Below are 11,893 nucleotides of genomic sequence, written 5' to 3'. Positions count from 1 at the left end.
TCCCCCTTTATGGCCCATTCCTTTTGTTTCTCATTGTTGACAACAGCTTCTTGACATTTGGCTGTCTGAGCACAAAATACAAAGAGAAAGCTTTTGCTCATTCCTGTACATAAATCAGACCAAACGCTCAAAAATATAGGGCAAACACAACATAATTAGTGTAGCTGTTTAATGTTTTACAGGGTATTTTAGGGATCATTTTGTACACAAAAAAGCACAACATCCCCACAGCGTTTCTGTTGTATTACCCACTTTGAGTTGAGAGGAAGATGCAAAGAATTAACCACAAGCAGCTGCAATTAAATCTAAAATACAAGGCAAAACAGAAAGCTCACCATTCTAACAGAAATATGACTAAATACAAAATTAGAAAAGTGCCAAAATGTACTACACTACTAAATCTGTACAACAAAACACTAAAATGTTACAAATAAAACATAAAAGTGTGCAGTATATGGCATTGTGCAATACAGCTGATTGCAGTTATGGCAAATAAATGAAACATCATTTCAGACAAAACTACCATGCTGAGCATTAAAATAATCTTTTTTCGAAAGCATATGAAACAACAAGTTATAGAGAGCTATGGACAAATTCCTTCAAACAACTTTGTGACTAGGCAGCTGCAACAAATGCAGGAGTACATGTACGGATAAAAATAAAACAGCTGACAATCAAAAAAAATTAAAGTTGAATAAACTACGTATAAGTTGTTTTAATAGAAATGTCCAACAGCATCAAATTACATGAACTATCACAAGCCCTGCCAGAATACTAAAAAATAAATGCCTCACACAATAGTCGATTTTATGCATTTCTGTTTTTGTTAGTCGACATAAAAACACACGCTAGCTGCAAGTAAAAAAAAGTTTGTTTAGGAAACAACGTTTCACAGTATGTAATAATAATGAGAGGTGCAAACGTGATTCAGAAAGGACAAAAGCCAAAAACACTGAATGTGATTCTCAGAGCAGAAGAAATTACTGTATTTTCCGGACTATAAGTCACACTTTTTTTTTAAAGTCTGGCTGGTCCTGCGACTTGTATACCAAATTATGTAGGCTATACCGCGCTGCTGCGGGCCGGCTCCGACCCAGGAATGAGCTCTCTGTCCCACTGGGAGGGTTTGAAACACCGCCATTCTCTGCTGGAGACCGTGGCGAGCTGCTGCGCATACCGCTGATGCAACAGCTGGTTGTTTATTCTGTTATTGTTACTGGTACTCGTCTTGCAATGTGAAATGCTTGGTCTCAGAATTTGTTAAGAAAAATAATAAAATTTCTCCCCAAAATGCAACTTATGTATGTTTTTTTCTTCTTCATTATACTACATTTAATGGCTGGTGCGACTTATAGTCTGGAAAATATGGTACAGGGAGCATTAATGTGCATCTGAACCGACGATACAATTTCAAAGCCTTTTTTTGCATTTTGATCCAACTTGGTAATCTCATAAATGTAGAGTAATGTAAACATGGTAAGTAACAATGAAAGATGTCAGGTGGGAGGGATTTATAACAAAATACCTGGCAGAGCTGTTTTTTGCCTTCATAATACTGCTGGTGAATACTGATATAGGATGACTTTTGAAGCCCAAACAGGAAAATCCTGCCCTTTTACCATTTATAAACACAAAGTCCCAGAAAGTATCAGACAGCTAATTTCTGTCCCTGAAAAAAAAAGTGTGGCGACAGGTTGTTTTTAAACAAAATTACCTAGCTCCCTTGTAAAGCTTAAAAGAGGCATGAGACTAGAATTTCCCAAACGGAGTGTTGGCTTCACGCCATCTTAGTGAGACGGAGGCATTGGGGCTCAGCTATCTACGTTCTACAGTCAATGGCTGCTGTGTTAGCACAGTCTGGCCGCTGAGCTTCCTTTAATTGAGACTGCAGCAGTTCAAATAACTGATGGTTTTACCCTCGCCGGGCATTGGGGCAGTGTCATTGTTATCCAACTTGTTCTGTTTGGCCTCTCGAATGAGTTCACACGCCAGGTCGAGGAAAAGCTTCTCAACGTTGTCGGACTCTTTGGCCGACGTCTCCAGATACAGCATGCTCTGAGTCTGAGCGAAGTCTTCAGCCCTCTGCCTGAGAACTTCTCTCTTGTCTGCCAAATCAATTTTATTTCCTAAAAAAAATGCAAAATTAATTATTTTATCAGTTTGATATCGCAGTGACTCACTCAGACAGTCTGACTGGAAATTGTGTAATGAAACACATTGGAATTGAGGTGTGTGTGTGTGTGTGTGTGTGTGTGTGTGTGTGTGTGTGTGTGTGTGTGTGTGTGTGTGTGTGTGTGTGTGTGTGTGTGTGTGTGTGTGTAGCCCAGACCACACTGAGTTTTTCGGCTCTAGCCAGGACTGCTCGTCACACAAAGTCTCGCTCTAGAAGGACGTGCTACGTCATGAGCGCACCCCCAAAAAGGCATATGTCAGCCAACAGCAGTGGCAGCTCCAGAAATTTTTTTCTGCAGATGCTATGAAGGAGCTAGTCTTTTTATTGAGGGTGCTATGAAGGAAGTGGTCATGCGTACCTATTGTTCTCCAAAACACCTTCAACACTAGCAGATACACATGCGTGCACAAAACCTCAACAGCACCTGAAACAATCATTAATATACATCATAAACATATGACTAATCGCTGACTTTTCCATGAAATCATGAACACAAACAGCCACACAGAAAACCTTCTATGATGTTGCGAGGTTAGCTAACGTTAGTGTTAGCATTTCCAGCGGCAAAACCCTCGACTGCTGCGGCGGTTGAGGGTTGACTCTTCATCCAGATCCGTAGGTTTTTGTGGGTCTGAGACCACTTCCAAAGATTCGTTCGTTTCTGACTGAACCCGTGGAAATTTGGGCAACAAAAACCGATCCATTTTACCACTAGCTCTACCTTTCACTCGTTCGCAGGTGGAAAATGAGGTCAAAGGCTAACATCAATTTCCTGTTTTGGTTTAAGTTTTTAATATCTATATGATAATTTACTGATTATTTTTGTTTTGTATGTTAAATATGATCACATCCACACGTTAAATTAAAATTTAATTGTAAAAAAAAATCTAATATTTACTTGGGGGTGCAATGACTAATCCAGGGATAGCTATAGCGCCCCCTAGCGCCCCCTGGCACCGCCACTGGCCAACAGCAAACCAAAACAACAAAGAGAAAAAAGCACCGTGATTGACACTAATGTCTTTGGAGGTGAAGCAAAGAGCTAAAACCGGAGTAAACATCAGCATGGTCTTCACTCACGTGATGGAGCTGTAGGAGACTACTAAATCATGGACGGGTGGTGCCCTGGCTTTGTTGCTGCTGGACTTGTAAGTAATATTTTTTGTCCAACAGTGTGGATCTTTTTATTTCGTGGCTTATTTAGTAAGACTTGGCTCCTGTTAGTGTTAGCTCGTTGTTGGGTAGGCTGCAGCACGGTTGTTTATGACAGTTGTAAATACACTTTCAACCAGTAGGACGGAGAAAGGGTTTTGCGTCACTTTAAATGGGACTCGAATACTTCATGCCTGTACAGACAATTGTGGGTGGATGTAGACGTGTTCACAGCTATCTGACTGTTGCAGCTCCAGGGGTTTCCCTGTCTTTACAGTGGGCCTTGAAAACTTCCCCCACGCAGTATTTTTTGTTGCATGTTTTGATGCAAACTTTGCATCACTCTCAAAGACGGTGTAAACGTTTGTTTATGATATGTAACCGGACACCTCCACAGTGCAAACAAAGTGGGGAGGTGGATGCTTCGCTGCACACACCGGCTGCCCAGTAGGACCTACTGAAAGAAATTGATCAGAATATGCCAATCACATACTTTTTCATTAAAATCAGTCCATGGCCAATCGATCGGAACACCACTCATATAAATTTCAAGCATTTCCGACAAAAGACCTATTAATCACCGAGAAAGAAGAACGCCATGTTTTCTTACCGACTAATATAGTCACAACTTGGTTGTTGGCATACTGCTCAATCTCCCTCAGCCACTCTGGAAGGCACCTGAAGGAGTCCTCACAGGTAATGTCGTACGTGAGAATGAGGGCATTGGCACTACGGTAATAACTCTGAGTAATGGAGCGAAATCTCTCCTGGCCAGCTGTGTCCCAAATCTGCAACTAGAAAAACAACAGTACACGTGAAACTACCGCTCCGACCATGAATACAAACACTTTTAAGACATCATGATGACTCTAACTTACCTTGACCTTCTCCCCTTTGATTTCCACAGTTTTGATCATGAAATCTACTCCAATAGTAGCCCCTTGTCCAGGTGGGAAAAGGCCCTGAAATTTAACAGAGAAAGCTGAAATAAACACTCCCTTTTCTATGTTTATGTAGCAGAGTAGTAAAGCACCGACCTGAGTGAAGCGCCGGACGAGACATGTTTTCCCGACTCCAGCATTTCCTATGAGAACTATTTTGAACAAGTAGTCATAATCTTCCATGCTCATCCTAATCTGTGGAGAAATGTTTACACAGAAACCGATAAGTGGAGTGATGGCCGAGGCGCAGAGCTGCTGTGAAACACAAAGGGCAGCGTCCTCATGACTCGATCACTTCTGCCGAAACTGAGAGATACGACTAGCTTTCTGTGTGGATGGAAAGGAAATCCTAAACCTATGCATATAAATAGGGCTGGGCAATAAATCGAAAATGTATCGTTATCGAAATGTCTGACTCTTATCGGGATAATTATCCCCATGTTAATAAATTTGATAATAAAAAAATGAAAAGGTGTATGTAGGTTGGCAAGGTTCGTGTCCCCTTAAAGAGCAAGTAACGTCTAAATTAACTTTTTTTTGCTGATGAACTGTATAAATGAGTGTCTAATAGTGTTTTAAATGTGTGTATTCATTATTTTAGCATTTTGGTGCATTTTCTTAAAAAATTAAAAATTCTGCCTAAATACCACAGTATAGCTCCACCTTCAGCTTAAAACATAGAATTTGACTCATTTTGAATAAATTTTAGCCAATGGCTAAAGAGTAAGATACTACGTAATCCAGTAGAGTACTACGTAGCAGCTCTGTGTCAACGTTATAAAAGCATCGGGAGTCTCGGCCACGCCTTGTGGCGAGTTGGGAGTTGGATTTGCATGAGAGTGTAGGAGGCTAGCCGTAGTTCAGCATTAGCATATAGCATTAGCATATCCTAGTCTTTAGCATAGCTTTTAGTGTTATACATACTTATTTAGTGTTAGCTTGGCTGTTGGATATTGTAGTTTAGTTACTGTTTGGCTGTTAGTGTAATTAGGAAAGTAGTTCGGGTTTAGTGCTCCATATCGTGTTAGCATGGTGAGATGGTGTAGTGTAGTATGGTTGCGGAGCTCTGTCGGGTTGCACTCCTTTCCGCTGGACTTAGAAATTAGGCGCCAGTGGTTGCGTGTCTGGAAAAGATTCAGCTCCCGCCTGGTGCTGTAGTTTGCAACCAGCATTTTACCCGCGATTCTGCACGTCTCCGTTCCAAGAGGGAGGCTGTGCCCACCGTGGCTCTTCCGCGATTTAGATGCAGCCCACCGACTCTGCTCCCCCACCATGACGGGCTACAGTCTGAGGTGAGTAAGCTAAATAAAAGTTTTAACATCTTCTAAAGACAATTTCCTACCTAAATGCAAAGTTTGAGAGACGTGGTTCACTCCATTTAGCTAATATCAGTCTGCACTGCCTTCGGGCTATTTTGTCAAGTTCACAAAATGTGGAACGGGATGTAAGGTTAGAATCAGCGGCGAATCGGAACATATCTCGAAGCCCTGGCCGACAAAACGGTCCACATGACTGTCAGGCTCAGAAAATTCGGGTTGTTTTTGTGTCAGTCGGTAATTCAGCAACAGTGACTCTAAACTGACGCAGCACTAGTTGACAGACAGCATTACAGCGTGAAATCTAGCACAGCGTGACCCGGTTCCGTGAGGAATTCTGTTGAGGAGGTCGCATTTCAGGGTCTCCACATCATATGTGACTGACTTTTACTTTATAATAACATCACACACTAGGAATGTTATAAAGCGCCTATATGGGACAGTTTCTTTTGTATTTTATCTGACTTTATAAACATCAATGTGCTTCTATTTTTTTTCAGGCTAAATCTACCCAAGACACTGGCTGTCAGACTGATTTAGTAATCTGCAAGAATGCACTTGTCCAGGCTGACGTGGTGTTACCCGTAGCAAAGGTGAATTATTTTTAATAATCTTCTATGTAAACATTTTATTACCTTCTAGTTTTAATTTGTTTTACAGATTGTTACAAGTGATTTTATGCTCTTTTAAACATTTATAAATGTGCTGCTTCTTTGTTTTTATAGAGCTCACAGCCTCAGTGTCTTGTGACACAGGGACCATGACAGAAATTCATCTTCCAGAAGGTCCCAGAGCATCCACACCTCCTGAAAAGACCACGGTGTGAGGTGTCTGCTGTTGATTCCAGCTTCCACCTCAGTGACAGTGCAAGCTCAGTGAACTGTTCAAGGTAAAAAAAAATTAAAACATTTCTGAATTTTTAAGATATTAACAATTAAATAAGTATGTGATTACATCATGAAGGAGGCTACTGATTCTGGCCCTGTGACACTTGGTGGTCACCACCAGGTGGTGACGTGTGAGCTGATTCACCTGGTAAATAACTTTTAAATTAAATATTTTGTTTTTGCTATCAAAAGTAAATTAACTAATAACCTGCATTACTGCAGGACACTCAGCAAAATATGGACTCTACACCATGAGGCAGGCACACGTTAATAACTCTATAAGAGCACATAAGGTAAGCAACACCACATATTATTTTTATTACTGTACACTGTCCTGGATTTGTTTTCTTTCTGCATGATTTGTTTTCTTTCTGCATCTCATCATTAGCCTGGCTGATCACCTGATAACTCCTGTCATCTGGTTATGACAGCATGAGGATGTCCTCACACACCTGTAACCTATCAGCTCATCTGGCAGAATAGAGAGAGAAGAGACAACACCACATCTCCTGTTCCTGGAAAGCCTTCAGCCATCCTTCGATGACTGAGAACCTCCATCAGCTCTGTCTCCTGTCTGCCTACAATTATTATAATAAATATTGTGTTTGACAAGTTTTTTGTGCTGCCAAATATCTCATATAGATTCCAGTTTTGATATTTTAATGGATATTTATAAATTACATTAATTGAATTATCACATTGTCGCATGTTTAACTAGCTCTATTGTGATGAACTAAACTAGCACCTCACTGTTAAAAGCTCGTTTTAATTTCAAGCATGTTTAAGTATTTATGGACATGAACAAAAACAGGAAATATATAAATTGAGATTTATTTAATTAATATAACAAATAAGGGGGAAAGAGTCATTAAAAGGCACATTCTTCTGGAAGTTCCTGATCCCGACGACATCAGCAGGAGACCAGCTGCAGACACCAGAGGATCACCTGCAACCAAGAGCAGCTAGTATCAGTAAATAAATAATGAAATCAGGGCAGTTTTAATGGGCTGAACACATTACAGAATAATTTTCTCATGGTATATTTTCATAACTTTATGCAGCAGACTAGCTTGAGCCCAGATCTCCTGGAGAGCTGCTATCCAGCACGTTTCAGTGGATTTTCCTGCTTTAACAGGTTAGATAAGCTGTTAAGCAGCTCAGCTGTTTGTTGCTGATTAAAACCAGGTGTGTTGATGCAGATAAATCTCTAAAACATGCTGAATACTAGCTTTTTAGGGCCATGGAGACAAACCCTGCAGCTAATCCAATGCTATGGCTAACGGCTACTTACGTTCAGAGATGGGTCTGTTGGGTCGGTTCCAGTAATTTCAGGCAACTCACAAGCTCAAAACAATAAGGCTCATGTCCGCTTGTCTCCTCCAAATAGACTTGGTCCCTTTCTTCTCGAGTGTCTGGGTAAGGAGGGGGAGAAACGTCCTCCACTTCTAATGACTGCTCAGAGTGAAGGGAGCTAGCTTCGTCTAGTTAGCCGTCTCTTCGTCACTGCCACGGCTCCGCCCTCTCGGTCCTCCAGGCAACGCCTACTAATGTTGCAGTTTTCAAAATTGATACGTGGGTGGGGTAAGACTCTGAGGCACACTTGACATGCACTTTAAGAAGATTCACCACCTTGAGTCACGTAAAAATGTGACTCAGCAAAATACATGTGACAGCCCCATCTAGTGGACAACTTTTGTTTCTGTGCATACCTGTAGTTATCGTCCATTTATCGTTATCGAGGTGAAGTCCTCAATATATCATGATAGTGATTTTAGGCCATGCACATCCCTACATATAAATGCAATTTAAACTGAAAACCCTGTGAGGAAAATTATTTTGAAGCTTTAATTTTCAAGTTTCTTCATACAATAGTTTTTTTTTTTTAATCAAGTAAGACTAAATAGGTTTTTATATTTTAAGCTAGAGCTTTAACATTGATCTCACTCTCACCGATTGTTGGGTGAGAAACTTCATCAGTTTCATATTTGACACCACTCTGAACTCTGAAGCTAGCCTGGCACCCTAGACCCATCCTCTGTTTAATTCTACACATGGAGAACTGGTCTGGTTACTCACAAGCAGAGAGGCGCATGAGGGGCGGGAATAGACAGCTCAAAAACAACCAATCAGAAAAAAGGCGGAAATGCCGACTGTATCACGCGATGCTATCGTTTTTTTTAGCTGTAGTCAAAAATGGCGTCTGGCGAAGGCGCAAACATCGTTTTTTAGAAGAGGCTTGTAGCGCTTCTTCCTGTTGTGGTTTTAAAGACATTTCCAAGTCATTTAGAACAGAGGAAAGAGCCACAGCAAACTCCGCTTCAGACACCATGTTTTAAACTCAGCGTTGTGTGTGTGTGTGTGTGTGTGTGTGTGTGTGTGTGTGTGTGTGTGTGTGTGTGTGTGTGTGTGTGTGTGTGTGTGTGTGTGTGTGTGTGTGTGTGTGTGTGTCGTACGCTGCTCAGCGCTGATTGGCTCGGTTAGAATTCTCAGGGGGTGGGGTTATTTGAATAGGAGAGTCCCTAGACGCTCGCTTCCCATAAGGACGCGAGGGGCTGGCTGGTCATGCTACTCTAAAGCCCTCTCACGGCCCAAAAAACACACTTAAGTTTTGTGGAGCAGGTAGGTGTTCTGGGGGACGCTCCTTACCTGCTTTACGGCTGTTAGCTGTTACGCTAGCAGTTAGCTTTTTAAGCTTGCGTGTCATCAATAGAAAGCACAAGAAGTAGAATTTAGCTTTTTCTGTTGGCGTCATCATGGCAGAGACTGAGTAAAAGTAAGAGAATGACGTATTTGGAGGCAAAGCAAAGAGCTAAAACTAGAGCCGTTAGTGCGGCCTACACATTTTTTTGGAAAGCTAAAGGTGACCTAGCTTTGTTGCAGTTGGGTTTGTAAGTAAAATATTTTTTGTTCAACAGTGTGAATCTTTTTACTTGGTGTTCTTTGTAGTATTAGTTTGATCCTGTTAGTGTTAGCTTGTTGTTAGCGATAGTTACAGCAAGCTGTTGCAGTCTTGTTTATGACAGTTGTACTTCAACTTTCAACCAGTAGGGCAGAGGAGCAGGAAACTGGAGAGATCTTTACAGTACTACTACGGTGATACTTGCAACCCTAGGAGAGATGCACAGGCATTGACAGACATTTTACTTCAGACTTCTCCGTCACCTAGGGAGTGTTGCGAAGCAATTCCCCGTCAGGACAACAGAGGGCATAGAGCTATTCTGAGGTATCCTACCACCATTACAGTCACATATCCAGTCCACCATAGCGTATTTACATTATTTTAATGCATTTCAGGCTTTTTAATACGGACTAATTCATGTTATCGGTACCTCTAAACCGGGGTGGGGAACCCTGGTCCGTCGAGGGCCGCTATCCAGCATATTTTAGTTTCAACCCTGCATCATCACACCTGATTTCAATCAGCAGGTGATTAACAAGCTTCTGCAGAGCTTGATGAGCTGCAGAACAGGTGAATCAACCACTGAATCAGAAGTTTTCGAGCAAAGACATGCAGGATACCGGCCCTCGAGGACCTGGGTTCCCCACTCCTGCTCTAAACCCACATTTCTCGTCATTTCCGTCCACGAATAAAAGCTTGCTGCCTATCTTTGTACTCGTTCAGTCACGGGAGAATAAACGTTCATAATTTCTGACTTTCCTGTGAGGCGTTCTTCAATCTGTTCTGTGTCTACCACTAGATATCTTTTATTTTTTGACAGGGCGGTTGCCACAGACATTATTTATTAGCAATGGCGGTGCTGTTGACGAATTTACAGGAAGCAGTGTCCTGAACAATCACAAGCTTGCGGTCTCTGTCACTTTTAATGGATAGTTAAAAATTGGTGCGTGTCTCCTTCATCCTCTGCAAAGCTATCGGGAGAGCCCTTGCGCCGACACATAATGGCGTTGCATGTCTCTGCACCAATGCAGACAGAGAAGTGTAAATTAGGCTTTAAACAACTGCTTACGTACAGACGTCAATCACAGCACGTCTGCAAGTTTTTGAGGACATACCTAGACTGATGCAGACTTGGCAACATTTCTCGTGGACAAGCTAGCTTTTAAAATATGCATGCATATAAATAAACAACATAGAATGAGAAGAATAATTGTTAAACAACATATTTTAGCTCTCTTTGCTGGCTAGAGGTCAGCGTTCACGAACAAGAGGCGTTCTCTTACGGTGCAACACATTTGTCAACCACCAGATGGTGCCATCTGATGGAAAAACTCCAGATTGCACCTTTGAGTCCAAAAGAAATGTGGTTATTGTTGTACCTCCTCCCTCCTTTATGATAAATGTGCATGTTCTTATGTAAATTGTAAAACAGTGATTTTGCGAATGAATAATACATTGATTAACATTATATTAATATTAGAAAAGATCAAATAAAATTACATTTGAACCCCACTGAGGCTAATTTAAGTTACTTTGGTTTGGATTTTTATTTATTTTTTGTTCATATTTACGTATTTGTTTTTCTAAGTTCTCTCAACTACTTTGCTGGCTTACTGTTTTTCTTTTTTCTGTTGCATGTGAGGAAGGACCATATGAGAAATTAGGTTTCATCTAAAATATTTTCCTAAATGTAAATAAATAGATTGGTTTGAAAGATTTTTTTAACCAATGGCTGTAAAATAGGTCTTAACATTATTTTGGAGCAACTGGAGTAAAACAAATGGCATTATTACCAATAGATAAATAGGCTAATTATCTGTCTGCCTTGTAAACTGTTGATACCACAGGGGGCATTAATTAAAGCTAGCTTGAATATAAAAACGTTCGGTATCGCGCCCCTTTTTTCTTCCTAATGTTTGATAAAGCAAAAGATAAAGCCTCCAACTCCTGTTTGCTCTGACTTGGTCTTCCACTTCTTGTCAATAATAATTTACCTTCTTCGAGCTAGCAACAGTGGCTACTAGCAGAGCTGCCGTGTGTTTAGCCATTTTGGCAGCCTCTGCAGATGCAGGAGGAGGAGGAGGAGAAAAATCAAAGTCTGCCCAGTGAATCGAGACGGGAAATAGTTTGCACTTACCAAAAAACACGGGGATATCCCCGGACTTGTAACTACTTGGTATGCATATGTCACCTCCTCAAATAAGCAAAACCGCTGCTGGGCAGGGCATTATTTCCCCGGCTGTGAGTTGCGTCCTAGCAGGCAGCCCCAGTAGCAGCAGCAGCCCGTCTGAAAAAGGAGGAGGGAGGAAGAGGGGGGCAATGCACTGAATGATGTCATTCACTCACGTAAGGCTAATCCACTATGTTATGCTTCAGTACACACCATAGACAAAGCATATAGTTCACATTTCTTTCATGTGCACTTAGTTGTGTTGTTAAATAAAAAAAACTGTACACAAAACCGTAGTCTTTGGTGATTGTTGTGTAGTACGCTGCTAGCTGAAATCGATGCTAAACACCGTTTT

The 11,893-nt window shown here is 41.2% G+C and overlaps 1 protein-coding gene and 1 long non-coding RNA gene across 3 annotated transcripts; one reads left to right on the top strand and one right to left on the bottom strand.

Annotated features, from left to right (window-relative positions):
* Positions 1-1,643: 1,643 nt before the first annotated feature.
* rab30 (RAB30, member RAS oncogene family) lies at positions 1,644-11,646 on the bottom strand. The gene is made up of 5 exons (XM_015951308.3): positions 11,506-11,646; positions 4,363-4,461; positions 4,204-4,287; positions 3,936-4,119; positions 1,644-2,126 (listed from the first exon to the last, which is right to left on the bottom strand). The coding sequence occupies exons 2-5, from the start codon at positions 4,453-4,455 to the stop codon at positions 1,876-1,878; spliced, it is 612 nt and encodes a 203-aa protein (XP_015806794.1). The 5' UTR covers positions 4,456-4,461; positions 11,506-11,646; the 3' UTR covers positions 1,644-1,875.
* Positions 5,325-7,097, top strand: LOC139062520 (uncharacterized). 2 transcript variants are annotated; one of them, XR_011516062.1, is made up of 6 exons: positions 5,325-5,558; positions 6,083-6,175; positions 6,308-6,471; positions 6,546-6,617; positions 6,692-6,762; positions 6,901-7,097. It is a non-coding gene; the product is annotated as an uncharacterized lncRNA (long non-coding RNA). The 2 variants fall into 2 exon arrangements; XR_011516061.1 differs by having other exon boundaries at positions 6,858-7,052.
* Positions 11,647-11,893: the final 247 nt, after the last annotated feature.

Source organism: Nothobranchius furzeri, chromosome 13 (assembly GCF_043380555.1).
Source record: "Nothobranchius furzeri strain GRZ-AD chromosome 13, NfurGRZ-RIMD1, whole genome shotgun sequence".
Taxonomy (NCBI): Eukaryota; Metazoa; Chordata; class Actinopteri; order Cyprinodontiformes; family Nothobranchiidae; genus Nothobranchius; species Nothobranchius furzeri.
Note: the sequence above shows the minus strand (reverse complement) of the source record. Positions and strands in the feature narration are given on the sequence as shown.